Here is a 16892-nt window from a genome sequence, read left to right as displayed (position 1 = left end):
TGGTGGGTGTAACAATTACTTAAATAAATAAATAAAAATAAACCTTAAAAAGGCAAGGAATGAGGCTTAGTCATAGGGTTACAGAATGATTCCCCCCCCCCCCCAACATTATCACCATATCAACAGGGCTCCTGTAGAGGATACCTGTAGAGGAGATCACAACTGAAGCAAGGCTCAGACTCTTATATGTTATAAAGAAGCAGTCTGTAGGGAAATCAAAAGATAATGGGGGAAACAAAAACAATGACACCAGAGGAAATTTAAGACCCTGACATCTACAGCTACAACAAATTGTAAATACAACGTAACTTCTAGCCAGATAAACATAAGACCTCACACTAAAGACCTATTTATCTCAGTTTCATCTACCTGATACTACATCATGTTCAGCTTTCAACAAAAAAGTTACAAGTATGCTAAAAGACAAAGCAAGTATCAGAATCAGACTTAGCTATGATGGAAATTCTGGACGTATCCAATTGGGAATTTAAAATAAGATGAATATGCTAAAGGCTCTAATGGGCAACACAGAAAAACAGGTGGGTAATATAATAAGCAGAGATAGAAACAATCTATAAGCAGAGATAGAAATAAGCTAAAGGAAATGCTAGAAATAAAAAAACATTAACAGAAATGAAGAATACCCTTGATGAGCTCATCAGCAGACTGGACATGCCCAAGTAAAGAATCAGCGAGTTTTAAGATATGTCAACAGGAACTTCTCAAACTGAAAGCAAAGGGAAAAAAAAAAAAGAAAAAAAAGAACAGAAAAGAAAACCAGAATGTTCAAAAACTGTGGGATAATTACAAAAGATAAAACATATACACAACAGGAAGAAGAAGAAGAAGAGAGAAAAGACAGATAAAAGAAGAAATACCTGACCTGGATGAGAGTTCCCAAAACTAAGACAACAAACCACAGATTCAGGAAGCTCAGAGATCACCAAGCATAATGAATACCAAAGAATCTACACCTATAGCATACTCAAACTGTAGAAAATCAAAGACAAAGTCTTGAAAGATGCCAGAGAGAGGGAAAAAATTACCTAGAAAGGAACAAAAATAAAAAAATTACATCATGCTTCTCTTAAAAAACCATGCAAGGAACAGGACAGTGAAGTATTTAGTGTTGAAAGATAAACCTACCAACACTGAATTCTGTAACCATTGCAACTGTCCTTCAAAAGTGAAGGAGAGGGCGCCTGGGTGGCTCAGTGGGTTAAGCCGCTGCCTTCGGCTCAGGTCATGATCTCAGGGTCCTGGGATCGAGTCCCACATCGGGCTCTCTGCTCAGCAGGGGGCCTGCTTCCCTTCCTCTCTCTCTGCCTGCCTCTCTACCTACTTGTGATCTCTCTCTGTCAAATAAATAAATAAAATCTTTAAAAAAAAACCAAAAAACAAAAGTGAAGGAGAAATAAAAGTTTCTTAAACAAACAAAAATTGAGGAATTTGTCACCAGCAGACCTGCCTTGCAAGAAAGATTAAAAGCTGTTCTTCAGAGAGAAGGAAAAGGACACAGATCAGAAATCGGGATCTACATAAAGAAAGAGCATCTGAAAATAAAAGATAAAATATTTTTTCTTATTTTTTTAAAAAAACATTTAATTTATTCATTTGACAGAGAGAGACACAGTGAGAGAGGGAACACAAGCAGGGGAAATGGGAGAGGGAGAAGCAGGCTTCCCGCCGAACAGGGAGCCCAATGCCAGGCTCGACTCTAGGATACCAGAATCATGACCCGAGGTAAAGACAGACGCTTAACGACTGAGCCACCCAGGTACCCCTATTTTTTTTAATTTTTAACTGATATGTTGTTTGAAATGGTAATAGCAATAATATAGTAGGAGATTATAGCTTATAAATAAACGTATGACAGCAATGTTAAAAGGGACAGAAAAAAGGAACTGCATTATATAACAGGAGCTGATTTACTCTGTTACAAAGTACTGGTACCATTTGCAAAGTGGTACAGCACTATCTGAAAGTCAACTTAAATTAGTTGTATATGCATATTGCAAATTCTAGAGCAACCACTAAAATAAAATAAAATAAAGTAAGTACAGGGGCTCCTGGGTAGCTCAGTCAGTTAAATGCATGCCTTCAGCTCGGGTCTTGGATCAAACCCTGCACTGGGATCCCAGCTCAGTGGGGACCCCGCTTCTCCTTCTCCCCCTGCTCCTGCTCTCTCTCTCTCCTTTTCTAAAATAAATAAATAAAACTAAAAAAATAAGCACAACTGATATGTTGAGAGGAGAGAAGACGGAATCATATAAAATTATCAAGCCAAAGAAAGCAGAAAAAGAGCAGAACAGGGTGCCTCGGTGGCTCAGTTGGTTAAGTGACTGCCTTCGGCTCAGGTCATGATCCTGGAGTCCTAGGAGCGAGATCCGTGTTGGGCTCCCTGCTCAGCGGGGAGTCTGCTTCTCCCTCTAACCCTCTCCCCTCTCATGCTGTCTCTCTCACTCTCTCTCAAGTAAATAAATAAAATCTTAACAACAACAAAAAAAAGAGAAAAAAATAAAAGAAGGAACAAGGGCAACAAATAGAAAATAATTATAAATAAAATATATCTTAATCCAATTATGTCTGTAAGAAATACAATATTACCTACGTAAGACCCAACTATATGTTGTCTACAACACACCCACGTTTGTGTGTGTGTGTGTGTGTGTGTGTGTCTGTGTGTGTTTAAAAGTAGTTTTCTAAGGGCATCTGGGTGGCTCAGTGGGTTGAAGCCTCTGCCTTCAGCTCAGGTCATGATCCCAGGATCCTGGGACTGAGACCCTGCATCAGGCTCTCTGCTCGGCAGGAAGCCTGCTTCCCCCCTCTCTGCCTACTTGTGATTTCTGTCTGTTAAATAAACAAATAAAATCTTAAAAAAAAAAAAAAAGTAGTTTTCTATGCCCAGTGTGGTGTTTGAACTCACGGTCCTGAGAAAGAGTCATGCCCTACTGACTGAGGCAGTCAGGCACCCTACAAACCTACTTTAAATATAAAGACATAGGGGTCCCTGGGTGGCTCAGTCAGTTGATGGTCTGCCTTCAGCTCTGGTCATGATCCCAGGGTCCTGGGATTGAGCCCTGAATCAGGCTCCCTCCTCAGAAGAGAGCCTCCTTCTCCCTCTCTCTGTGCTGCTCTCCCTGCTTCGCTTGCTTACTTTCTGTCAAATACATAAAAAATAAAATCTTTAAAATGTATGTGTGTATGTATGTGTATGAAACAGTTTTAGAAACAGACAAATCCATTATTATAGTTGGAGACTTCAATGCCCCTCTATCAGAAGTGGACAGATCCAGCGGACAAAAAAAATCAGGATACAGCTGAATGGAACAGCATCTATCCTTCACATGGATCCAGTTGACATCTATAGAATACCTTACCCAACAATAGCAGAATACACATTCTTCTTAAGCTCATAGGGAACATTCAACAAGACAGACCTCATTCTGGGCTATATAACATAACTTAACATATGTAAAAGAATAGAGGTCATACAAACAATCCTCTTAGACCAAATGGAATTAAACTAGAAATCAGTAACAGAAAGAAAGTCAGAAAATCCCAATGTACTTGGAGATCAAACAACACACTTCTAAATAACATATGGGTTGAGGGAGTCTCGGGGGAAATTTTATTTCACTTTTTTAAAGATTTTATTTATTTATTTGACACAGAAACAGAGACAGCGAGAGAGGGAATATAAGCAGGTGGAGTGGGAGAGGGAGAAGCAGGCTTCCCGCTGAGCAGGGAGCCCAACGTGGGGCTCGATCCCAGGACCCCGGGATCATGACCTGAGCTGAAGGCAGACTTTTAATGACTGAGCCACCCAGGCGTCCCTCAAGAGAAACTTTAAAATACTGTGAACTAAATGAAAATACAACTGCTGAGTAATAAAAAACCTTGGTTGGACTTTGTCCCCAGCTCCTGGGCAGAAGGCTCTAAATCCTTGACTTTGTGTGTGTGTGTGTGCATGCGTGTGTGCACGAATGCAAGTGAGGGGGTGGCAGAAGGGGAAGGAGAGGGATAAGCAAACTCCACGCTGAGCACAGAGCTTGGTATCGGGCTCAATATCATGACCCTGAGATCATGACCTGAGCTGAAACCAAGAGTAGGACGCTTAACTGACTGAGCCACCCGGGCACCCCAGGTTGCATTTTAATTTTATTGTTTCCTTCACTGTGCAGAAGTTTTTACCTTGATGAAGACCCAAAATTTCATGTATGCTTTTGTATCCCATGCCTCCAGAGATGTGTCTAGTAAGATGTTGCTATGGCCAGGTCAAAAAGGTTGCTGCCTGTGTTCTCCTCTAGGATTTGCATGTTTTCCTGTCCACATTTAGGTTTTCCATCCATTTCGAATTTATTTTTGTGTATGATGTAAGAAAGTTGTCCAGTTTAATTCTTTTGCATGTAGCTGTCCAGTTTTCCCAAAGCCACGTGTTGAAGACTGTCTTTTTTTCCATTGGATATTCTTTCCTGCTTTGTCAAAGATTAGTTGATACAGTTGTGGATCCATTTCTGGGTTTTCTACTGTGTTCCACTAATCTATGGGTCTGTTTTTGTGCCAGTACCATACTGTCTTGAGCACTACAGCTTTGTAATATAGTTTGAAGTACGGAATTGTGATGCCTCCAGCTTTGCTTTTCTTTTTCAAGATTGATATGACTATTTGGGGTCTTTTCTGGATCCATACAAATTTTAGGACTGTTTGTTATAGCTCTGTGAAAAATGCTGATGGTGTTTTCATAGGGATTACATTAAATGTGTAGACTGCTTTGGGTAGTACAGACATATTAACATATTTGTTCTTTTAATCCATGAGCATGGAATGTCTTTCCATTTCTTTGTGTCATCTTCAATTTCTTTCATAAGTGTTCTATAGTTTTCAGAGTACAGATCTTTTAGCTCTTTGGTAAGATTATTTCCAAGGTATCTTATAGAACCTTGAAATTTCCTGAGTGACTAGAGTGTCTGTTATTCATGATGGGACCTTATAGCTTATATTAATGAGGTGACTCATGGTAAATGCCTAAATAGGTTACGTTAAGGAGATGAGTCAGGACAGGGCTGGCCACATCAGAAAGACCAACCATGTAGAGCGTCAGGGTTTTGAGCCACATGACATTAGCCTGACATCTGGAGAAGGGAGAGAAACTAGGAAGGAGTTCAGCTATATAGCTAGTAAGTTAATCAATCCAGACTACGTAAATAAGCCCTAATAAAAACTCTGACTTAGTTGACCATCCCTAGTTAACAATACTCTGTGCATAATTGATGTGCAAGGAAGGTGACATGCCTAGACTCCACAGGAAAAGGACATTGGATGTTAAGGGTTTGGGATGGTGGGCAGAAGAAAGGCAATTTTAATTGTGTAAGTGTGAAATTTAAAGGCAAAGAAAATGATACTAAATCTACCTTCTTTATTACATATTGTATGATTTCATTTATATGAAATGTCTAGAATAGGCAATTTACACACAAAAAAGTAGAAAGTAGATTAGTGTCTGCCCAGGGCTTGGGGAGAATAGAAGCTAAAAGGTGAAGGGCTGAGAGGTTTTCCTTTGGGGTAATGAAAATATTCTAAATTATGGTGATGGATGTACAATTCTTCTAAGTACATGAATTCAGACCACTGAATTGTAATTTTAAGGTATGAACTATATGGCATATAAATTTTAACCCAATAAAGCTGCTAAAAACACAGTTGATCAAGAATATGAAGACAGGCAATAGACTGGGAAAAATGTGGAGACACATCTGGAAATCTAAATAATACAAATAATCTGAATAATACAAATCTAAAATACAAAGAACTCTTAAAACTCAGCACTAAAAACAACCTAATTTTAAAAATGGGCCAAAGGCTTTAACAGACACCTCACCAAGGAGATACATAGATGGCAAATAAGCATATGAAAAAAATGTGATGCATCATATGTCATCAGGGAAATGCAAAGTAAAACAAGATACTACTGCACACCCATTAAAATGGCCAAAAATTCCTAACATTGACAATGATAAATGCTGGTGAGGATGTAGGTAACAAGAACTTTCATTCATTGCTGATGGAACTGTAAAAATGGTGTGGCTACTTTAGATGACAGTTTGGTGGTTTCTTATAGAACTAAACATACTTTTGGGTGCCTGAGTGGCTCAGTCATTAAGCCTCTGCCTTTGGCTCAGGTCATGATCCCAGAGTCCTGGGATTGAGCTCTGCATCGGGTTCCTTGTTGAGGAGCCCGCTTCTCCCTATCCCATTCCTCCTGCCTGTGTTCCTGTCTCGGTGTCTCTCTGTCAAATAAATAAAATCTTAAAAAAAAAACAAAACCCAAACTAAACATACTCTTACCACACTATCCAGCAATCATGTTCTTTGGTGTTTACCCAAAGGAGCTGAAAACTTATGACCACACAAAAACCTGCACATGGATGTTTACAGCAGCCTGATTCATAACTGCCAAAACTCGGAAGCAACCAAGATGTCTATTAGATCAATAAACTGTGGTACATCCAGATAATGAAGTATTATTTAGCACTGAAAAGAAATCAGCTGTGAAGTCATGAGGAGGAAACTTCAGTGCATATTACTAAGTGAAAGAAGCCAATCTGAAAAGGCTACATACTGTAAGCTACATGATCTTTAGGAAAAGGTTAAAACTATGGAGATAGTATAAAGTTAGTGGCTGTCAGAGACTAGAAGGAAATGAGGGATGAAGAGGCAGAGCACAACTTCTAGGACAGTGACACTACTCTGTATGATACCATAATGGTGGAAACATGACATTATACCTTTGTTCAAACCTACAGAATGTACAACGCTGAGCAAGTCCTAATGTAAACTATGGGTTTTGGGAGATAATAATGTGTCAGTGTAGGCTATCAGTTATAATAAATGTGGGGCACCTGGCTGACTCAGTGCAGAGAAGCACGCCAACTCTTGATCACTGGGTTCTAAGTTCGAGCCCCATGTTGGGTATAAAGATTACTTAAAAATAAAATATTAAGAAATTATAACAAATATACCACTCTTGTAGAGGATGGTGATAATAGGAGAGGCCATACATTTGTGGGAGCAGGGTGCTATGGGAAATTTCTGTACTTTCCTCTCCATTTTGCTCCAAACCTAAAACAACTTTATAAGACATTATAAGAATAATGTCTATTAAAAGCAAGCACAAAAAAACAAAACAAAAAGATTAACTAGGAGGCACACATGTAACTGTTAAATCTATTAAGAAAGCAAAAAACAGGGTGCCTGGGTGGCTCAGTTGGTTAAGCAACTGCCTTTGGCTCAGGTCATGATCCTGGAGTCCTGGAAGAGAGTCCCACATCTGGCTCCCTGCTCCATGGGGAACCTGCTTCTCCCTCTGACCTCGCCCCTCTCGTACTCTCTCTGTCTCAAATAAATAAAATAAATCTTAAAATACCCTTCTAACCTTAAAACCCCCCCACTATGGATTTTTTTAAAAGGTTAATTTCAGTTTACACTATAAACGTGAGACGGACGGCAAGAGTCAATGATAAGAATAAGGGCCAAAAAGTATGGGTAAGAGGTGGGGAGGCCATTTAATTGTACTATAATATAAAAATATTTTATAAAAATTCAGTCACCACTGAAGCTTTAAAGTTTTATGCGTAATTCTGATGTATTTAGAATACATGGAAACTTACAAAGTTAAGATGATCTTATCGGTAGAAAAGATATTCTAAACCAGCTTAGCCGAAAGAAGCATTTTGATTGCCTAATTTAACTTTGTAAAGGAGAAGTAAATCTTATAGCTGGTCTCTGTAAACCTCACAGCTGGAACATTCTAACAGCACCTTGCAGTTTCCAGTGATCAAAGTAAGTTACTTTATATACTAAACTAAGAATTTCATAATAGAAATAATGCAACACCAGGGGGTGCAGTTATCATGAAATAATTACACTCCTGGGAGATTACAGGCACAAGGCTGTACCCCAGGGGTGTGATTATCCCATGATAACCACATCCACTAAAATTGCATTATTGCAAAAATAATCTCTATTCACTGGTGAGACATTATTCAATAGGTGATTTTTTAAAATGAAAAGATTTTTTAGCTTGAATCAGCAAGTGGATTAGGAAATTGGCCAGTTTATTTCTCATTGCATTCAATTCAGAATACAACATCATTATTACTTGCTTTCCTATTTGATACAGCAGAATTTTTTATTTTGTTTTTGAGAAATCTTTAAGAGTTTCTCCTAATGTTAGTTAAGTGGCTCTGGTAAATTCAGGTCAAACTTCAAACATATTAACTGAGCAATAAAATTTTAAATAACTTACTTCTACGTATACAACTTTTAATTTTTCTAAAATGATATTCACTTAAAAATTACAAATGTACAACCAATGTTAATATATAGGTCTATTTCCTGTCATTTTTCTACAAGTACATGTCTATATGTCTACCTAAAGACAGAAAGAGAAACACGAATGGAATCCATGTAGCTACTTTGTTTTATAATGATCTTTTTACCTGACCAAATGTTTTCAATAACATCCATATCGTTAGGAAATCTTCTTATCATATCAATTGTTCTTACATATAGCTGAAGATGATGGTTCTCAACCTTGACAGTGCATCAGAAATAGATCAGTAACTTTCATCATCTTCTGCAGTATCACAGATGGCGAAAGTTACTGATCTATTTTTACCATAATTTTATCACCGAATTCAGTGCTTTGAGATAGTCTCAGATGAGTAAGATAAAGGATTTTAGAAATTAAAAAATACCCTGTGTGTTTACCAGTATTTGTTCTCACACTTACATCAGTTTTAAAGGGAAAATGGAAATGGAAATTTTCCTAATGCCTTCTTCTATAAAGAGTGAGGCAAAGAATTAACTCAGACTGCTAGTTATTTTTCATCATGAAAACATGACTTACAAAACACCAGTATCTCTTTGCTTTATTTAGCTGTTCCAACTATTCTGGAGATAAATTTAATATAGGAGTATAAAGGAAAACATTAGCCTTCTGAAGGATATCACAAAATATTCAATGTCTGTAAAGCCTTAATTTTAAGTTTCTTTCCCAATTTTAATCACACATTTTAACCTAAAAGTAAAAGAAAGTCGCTTGTAATTTCACCAAATCATTAAACTATTTTCATTCTTCAATGTTTCCTTCTAGTCCTAATGTATATGCATATAGTTTTATATTATCAAAATCTTAATATAGATTTAATTAGTATTCCTTAATTCACTAAATATATTGACAGTTTATTTTGCATTCCCCTAGTACTGGATATTTAGTTTGTAAGAGTGAAAACTTAGAAATGATGCTGAAACGAACATTTCCCTTAAAATCAAAATAAGGATTTTCATCACATTACCATCTTTTCTTCTCCACTGTACTATCCCACTTCCAGAAACAACACATACCACACCACACAGGATATTCTATGACATCATTTTTGCCTAAACCTGTTTTTCCAAATTTTCAGATCATCATCATCTTTCAGGGGTGAGAGTCTCAGACTCCTCTCAGGACTACAATTCAATAGGAGCTTGGGAACTAGTATTTATCTTTAACAACAAAAAAAAACCAAAAAAATTTTTAAAAGAGAGCATGTGCATGCAAGCCAGGGATGCCGAAGGGGCGGGGGTGGGGCGGGGAGAGAGAGAGCAGATTCCCCGCTGAGCACAGAGCCTGGTGCAGGCAAGGCTCAACCCTCACAATCCTGAGATCATGACCTGAGCCAAAATTACAACTTGAATTCTTAACAATTGAGCAACCCAGGAGCTCCCCCTTATCACTTTCTTATAAATTCCTGGAAGCTGAATTCCTAGGTAAAAGGATATGAATTTTTTTAAAGATTTTATTTATTTGATAGAGACAGAGACCATGAGAGAGAGAGAGCGAGCGAGAGACAGATAGCGAGCAAGGGAACACAAGCAGTGTGAGTGGGAGAGGGAGAAGCAGGGAGCCCAATGTGGGGCTCGATTCCAGGACCCTGGGATCATGACCTGAGCCGAAGGCAGATGCTTAACCAATTGAGCCACCCAGGCACCCCTAGTTCTTTCGTTATTAACGCTACTGAAAATGTCCTCATAGGTTTAATGGCCATTTGGAGCCCTCCTTTTCTGTGCTACCTATATTTATGTTTTGCTCTTTTGCGTTTATAGGTTCACCTTTTTCATGTTGACTAGAAAAAACATTTTATATATTAGTGATATCGACTACAGTATTTCACTGAAGTTAATATTTATTTTATCCTCTACCACTCCACTGCTCAGTTCATTTAGATACAGAGAAATCGTCACCAATTTGTAGATATCTCAAGCTTTGTTGCAAATACATTAAGACTTACTAGAAGCCAAAAACCACAGCTTTTTTCTATTTGGTTCACCTTATTTTGAAAAAGTTTATTTGACTAAAGAACAGTACTACAGTATAACCCCAACATAAGTGGGCTCCAAAAACTTTGTGTAAAATGAATGATTACTTTAAAGTTTATGAATGTAAATGGACGGTGGAAAAGAGCTAATAAACAGCTTTGCTGTACCTGAAGTCACCATTTCTAATACTTTTTTTTTTTTTGGAAGATTTTGTATGTGAGAGAGACAGAGACAGAGCATAAGCAGGGGGAGGGGCAGATGGAGAGGGAGAAGCAGGCTCCCCAGTGAGCAGGGAGAGCCCGATGTGGGGCTCAATCCCAGGCACCCAGGATCATGACCTGAGCAGAAAGCAGACACTTGACCAATTAAGCCACCCAGGCGCCCCTTACCATTTCCAATACTCTTAAAAATAGGTTAACAGCACAAGTTCTTCTGATTGCTTTTACAGACTGTCTAATACAGAATCAAGACAAAGCAGGTCTACTGATTACTAGTCTGGAGTCTATCCTACTCTTTCTCTCAGAAGGAGGATCAAAGTGAAATGAAGTTGGGGACAAAGACAACCATTACCACTTGTGTCTGCTCCTAGCCAATACAGGAGCTACAGAGTTGTAAGGGCACCATAAGGCTGGAGTGAAGGAAAAATAAGAAAGATGCAACCCCTTCCAGAAAACATATATACTTTTCAGAGACAATATCAGATTCCTATGACTATTAAAATTAGTGGTCAGAAATATTTGAGCCAACAATATTTCATCAGTTGAGTGGGGGAAGGGGAAGAGGGAACCAGCAGTATGTGGGTTTTAAGAGTACCTGCACTGTGGAATCAGTATGATATTCTTTCGTCAGAGATTGCCAGGTACAGACCAACATTCTCTCACCACTGAGCAAATAGTTTCCCTCTAGGTAAAATGTGATTTCTAAACCTTCTTTAGAGAAGTAAGGATTAAAACAAAAAATCTATTGTAATATTCTGTGTACTTCTCTACCCGTTCTAATATGCATAACACCATAAAAGAAACAGTGTCAAGCGGCTCCTTGGTGGATCAGTCAGTTGAGTCTCCAACTATTGGTCTCAACTCAGATCTTGATCTCAGGGTTGTGAATACAAGCCCTGCACTGGGCTCCACAATGGGCGTGGAGCCTACTTAAAAAAAATAAAAAATAATATAAACATAAAAATGAAAAAAACAAAAACCCACTGTCAAACTTGATAATGGATCAAATTCCTAAACTCTTAATATGGGCACTGGCATCCTGAATCCTAAAACCTGCCCCTGGCTTGCTGGAAGGGAGCAGGATCTCTGGTAAGAGAATAGAAGCTGAAGGTCTTATGCTGATTGACAGTGAACCTTGTGCTCAAAGGTGGTAGTGAAAGCCTGAGAGTCCAAAAAAGTGCATCAGAGGGCTGGGGAAGTGAGGGGATAGGCCTTCACGCCCAGAGCATCTACTTCAGTACAGCAGCTCTACCTTAATACCTGGTTTATATACTGGGGTTTCATGTAAGACAGTGTTTTAGGAAAGGTTCTACAACTTCTTAAATAATGCTGAAAAACCTCTTGAGTTATACTATCAACCTTATTTTAAGATGAGTTGAAGCTCATAAAAGTGAAGTAATTTAAGATTACAGAGTTAAGGTTATATTTAATTTATTATGACTTAAAGTTGGACTGGTGTGGTTGTTTCAATAATATACTAATAAGGCACTGATAAATTTAAAACTTCTCAGCTTCAATATCTGAGAACTCAAATGAGCCAAACCAAATTAGACAAATATTTTTAAGTTGTCAATAATATGTAGGAAGGTAAATAACTAGCAAGTAAAACTCAATTTTAAAGTATTTAACATCTTTTTAAACTCAGTTTTGATTTTATCTCTGAACTAAAATGATGTAATTGCTGAGTCTGCTAGTCAGCCTACATTTATAATTCTGGAGGACATGAATATGAGAAATAACCATTTCTTCCTTCTATTTTTAGATTACTAACTTAATGACTTAATGAACTATGCTTAGTATATCTCTTACCTTTAAAATGAAGTTTATAGGGTCCTGGGCTAGAAAAATTAAATTCTAACAGCATTTCAAATTCAAAATATATTATCAGAGTTTCCCACTGACTATCATATTTTGGATACATGACTTAGTCCAAAAAAAAAAAAAAAACCCAACAAAGGAAAATAATACCCAGAGAGATTAAGAAAAATATTATCTTTCCTTGTTTGTCCTTGATACAAATTCTAAAACAAACATAATTCATGTCTAGTGCTTACCTGAGCCATCAGTGGGAACTGAACTTGCATTGATTCCAGAAAGACCAAACAGAGGACATTCTCGATCTGTGTTGACATGACCCCATTTGTGACATTTAATGCACCTCACATTTCGAACCTGAGAAATAGTGAACGTTATTTTAGTTAGTAAGATAGTAAGAATCTAACAAATGTTCAAATCTCTACTTCTTGGTAGAGTTTAAGTTAAATTACTGTCATTTTTAAAAGATTTCCAGTGAGGGCGCCTGGGTGGCTCAGTGGGTTAAGCCGCTGCCTTCGGCTCAGGTCATGATCTCAGGGTCCTGGGATCGAGTCCCGCATCAGGCTCTCTGCTCAGCAGGGAGCCTGCTTCCTCCCCTCTCTCTCTCTCTCTCTGCCTGCCTCTCTGCCTACTTGTGATCTCTGTCAAATAAATAAATAAAATCTTAAAAAAAAAAAAAAGATTTCCAGTGAACGACTCCATCAACATATTTGGTAATTTAACATAAATACTAAAATCTTTTAAAATTCTGCCTAAAAGCTAAGCTGAATCCTATTGTGTTTTGACTGTTACTTGGTGGCAATAAAACAATGTCATTCAGAAAGAAATGGTAAAATACCAAAAAAGAATTATGTCATGGCTTAATCTTAAATTCTCTCTTTTTTTTAAAAGGATTTTATTTATTTGACACAGAGAGAGAGAAAGCACAGACATTTTATCAGTCTACTACATTTAATGTTTTCTCTCCTAGTCCTTTTACTATCTGGTTCAAATCAACACCACAGAGCCCTTTTCAGCTTACATACCTTTTGTAAGAAGTATTTATTAAATAAAAATTATTCTTACAAAGTAAAATATGGCTCACTTGCCTGAATACCAAAGGGCTGATCTCTGATGTTCATGTCATCTTTGGCATATCTATTAAGTAGAGAATATGTACATAGTATTAAAAACAATTTAATAAACGGCAGTTATTCTGAAAGTAGTTTTATAGTTCTAAATACATTATAAAATGTGTAACTTCAATAAACACACAGACTATGAAATCTATTTAGCATTTCCAAACACCACTTACTTATTAATTGTCCAGTTTGATGATTAGTGATTTAAAAAATGGAAAACTATACAAAATTAAAGTTTATGATCAAGTATATTAGTTGTATAAAACAAATAATCTAAAATACCTTTAGTATTAGTTGCCTATGCTAGTGAAGGAAAAGACAATATAAGATGGGATATTAGATAAAATTAGTGATATGTATTTCGTTTTAAAAGAAAACTGGCTCTTACTTTTCCCGGGGGGCTCCTTTCTGCCATTCAAATTTGTATTCAGTCTCTCCTTCTGTTTCTTCTTTCTAAAAACATTCAGTAAGAAGTCTTTCAATTTTTCCATAAAATTACAATTGCCAAGTAAATCCAAACACAGAAAATAGTACTTTACCTCTTTGTTTTCTTGATTGCATATCAAAGACATGGGAGAAAAAAAAGGGAGTTCAAGTTAAAAACTTCAACACTAAAGTCAACTATCATATACTATATTATGATGTCATGGTATTTAATTATAACTTGTAAGAAATTATTGGTTTACTTTTCTCTTCTTTCATAAGATAAAATTCAAATCTCTAAAGGATAAATACAATATTGGGCATCTGGGTGGCTCAGTGGGTTAAAGCCTCTGTCTTTGGCTCAGGTCATGAGCCAAGGGTCCTGGGATCCAGCCCCGAATCGGGCTCTCTGCTCAGCAGGGAGCCTCCTTCCTACTCTCTCTCTGCCTACTTGTGATCTCTGTCTGTCAAATAAATAAAATCTTTTTTTAAAAGAAAGGAGAAATACAATATTGAACAAGATAGTATGTAATAAGCATGCTAATTCCTAGTTTTGTTGTTGTTGTTTTTACTTATTTGACAGAGACAGAGCAAGAGAGGGAACACAAGCAGGAGGAGGGAAAAGGGAGAAGCAGGCTTCCCGCTGAGCAAGGAGCCTATTGTGGAGCTTGATCCCAGGACCTGGGGATCATGACCTGAGCCAAAGGTAGACAATGACTGAGCCATCCAGGTGTCCCTAATTCCTAGTTTTTAAACTTTTTTATTTTTCATTGTTAGAATATTATGCTATCTATATGTATATTAAGCAGGACTAAAGATGTATACACAAATTTATAAAATAAGTGCACTTCTGTTGATGCTGACAATTTTTCCTCCTCAAAGTTCAAGTCATTAAAAGAAGTCAAGTCACAAAATATTACTAGATTAGACGATTATTTCTAATATTTACTCTATTATACTGGATTTTGGTATTTTACTTTTATTTTTATTTCTTTAAAGATTTTATTTATTTGACAGAATAAGAGATCACAAGTAGGCAGAGAGGCAGGCAAAAGGAGAGGAGAAGCAGGCTCCCCACTGAGCAGAGAGCCCAACATGGGGCTCGATCCCAGGACCCTGAGATCATGACTTGAGCCGAAGGCAGAGGCTTAACCCACTTAGTCACCCAGGCGCCCCTGATTTCAGTGTTTTAAAATTGTATTTACAGAATAATAGCAACTTTAAAAGATGAAGAGCAACCTTTAGGTATGTATGTATTTATTTGAAGATTATTTATATACAAATTTATTTATTCAGAGAGAATGGAAGCGGGGAGAGGGAGAGAGAATCCCAAGCTGACTCTGCGCTAAGCACAGAGCCCCATGTGGGGCTTAATCTCATGACCCTGAGATCATGACCTGAGCCCAAATCAAGAGTTGGACACAACCAACTGAGCCACCCAGGAGCCCCGAAAGATGACGAACAATTTTTTTAAAAAGTCTGTCATAATAGTTCTCAATCTTTAGTTGTAAACACATCAAAGACTAAGAAAAGGAAATGAGGCAAGTACCTTTTTTAGCTCCTGGTGGGGCCTCATACATGAAATTAAGGCCATTCTTTACACGTTCATCTCCCATAAGCAACCTAAGTGAAACAAGAAAGTTAACAATTTTACATAGGAGGAAAAAGTTACAGAATAAATATTCCTCATCTCTCAAAACCCTAAGGAAATTAACAGAAAATATTTTTGTCAGAGATAAAGTTCCAAAACTTTACTTCACTGATCATATTACATCTGAAGTACATGAATGGAAGGAAATTCAAACAGTGCTGCCTCTTTAGTAACTGGTTTTAATTTCTGAGACTTTCTCATTACCTGAGAGATCTTCGCCCTTCCAACAGAAAAGGGGGAAAATGCCACGGTCCCTCTCACATGCTTTTCTTAAACTTTGAAATGCTATGGAAATAATGACAGCTTTGAAATCCTATATGCCAGCACAAATTTGGAATTAAGTTAAATAGTGCCAACATTTTTTCTTAATTGTGAGGGATCAGTTTTGGAAAAAAGAGTCTCTCTGGAATTTCTTTAGAAAGTCAAATCCAATTAATGCTTGTAATAAGAGTCAAAGTCAATAGGAGAATCAAATTCTTTGATGAGGCCAAAGAGGAGAGAATAGTTTAAGATATTCTACAACAGGTTAATTACTATGATGGAATCAATGTCTGCTGCACCTCAAAAATCATTTTCTTTATAGTCCTAACACTGAAGTTCCCAGTTTAGGTTCTGTTTAGAGAGATATGCCGTAATTTAAAAAAAGAAAAAAAAAAAGCTCTGCAATAAATTGAATGGCTGAGTTAAAGTTTTAATTCATAAGATCCAAGTAAGTACTGATTATAAAGATGAAAGCTAAAAAGTGAATAGAATCTCCTCTTATATTTGAGAAAGGCAATCACAAAGGGTCTATTACATAATTATCATTCTTCTCTTATTTCCACTGGAATTTATAAAGAACAGTTAAAAAAAGAGAAAAAAAAAGAGAGAGAGAAAAAATGGATGACAGGATCTATATCCATACAATGGAATATTATTTTGCAATAAAAAGGAATGAACTACTGATACATGCTACAAAAAAGATGAACTTCAAAAACATTATACCAAGTGAAAGAAGCCAGTCACAAAAGACCATTTATATGTATGATCCCATTTATATGCCAAGTTCAGAATATGCAAATCTACAGAGACAGAAAGTAAAGTAGTAGCTGCTTAGGGTTGACAGAAGGACAGGGTGTGGGAATGGGAAATAACAGCTAACGGGTACAACATGTTCTGATATTAGATTATGGTGATGGTTCCAACACTCTGTAAATACATATACTTAGAGCCAAAATACACTTTTAACAGATTATATATTAAATTAACACTATTTTAGAAGTTAAAATCAAGCACATAGAAAGCTCAGTATCACTAATT

General features: G+C 37.0%; 2 protein-coding genes across 3 annotated transcripts in view; one reads left to right on the top strand and one right to left on the bottom strand.

Annotated features, from left to right (window-relative positions):
- The window catches only part of SCRN3 (secernin 3), a 345735-nt gene that overhangs the window by 293646 nt on the left and 35197 nt on the right, over nt 1-16892 (top strand). The gene's annotated exons all lie outside the window — the stretch shown is intronic.
- CIRSR (corepressor of RBPJ and splicing regulator) overlaps nt 1-16892 on the bottom strand; it is a 42253-nt gene that overhangs the window by 16602 nt on the left and 8759 nt on the right. Inside the window, exons 3-7 of one of the 2 annotated variants that reach the window (XM_082689562.1) lie at nt 15492-15565; nt 14059-14069; nt 13908-13972; nt 13487-13535; nt 12638-12755 (exon numbers count right to left, since the gene is read on the bottom strand). In XM_082689562.1, coding sequence (XP_082545688.1) covers nt 12638-12755; nt 13487-13535; nt 13908-13972; nt 14059-14069; nt 15492-15565 — 317 coding nt within the window. The remainder of the gene's footprint in view (nt 1-12637; nt 12756-13486; nt 13536-13907; nt 13973-14058; nt 14070-15491; nt 15566-16892) is intronic. The other variant, XM_082689561.1, reaches the window with a different exon arrangement.

This window comes from Mustela nivalis, assembly GCF_964662115.1.
Source record: "Mustela nivalis genome assembly, chromosome: 11".
NCBI classification, from domain to species: domain Eukaryota; kingdom Metazoa; phylum Chordata; class Mammalia; order Carnivora; family Mustelidae; genus Mustela; species Mustela nivalis.
This window is presented reverse-complemented; position numbering and strand designations above follow the sequence as displayed.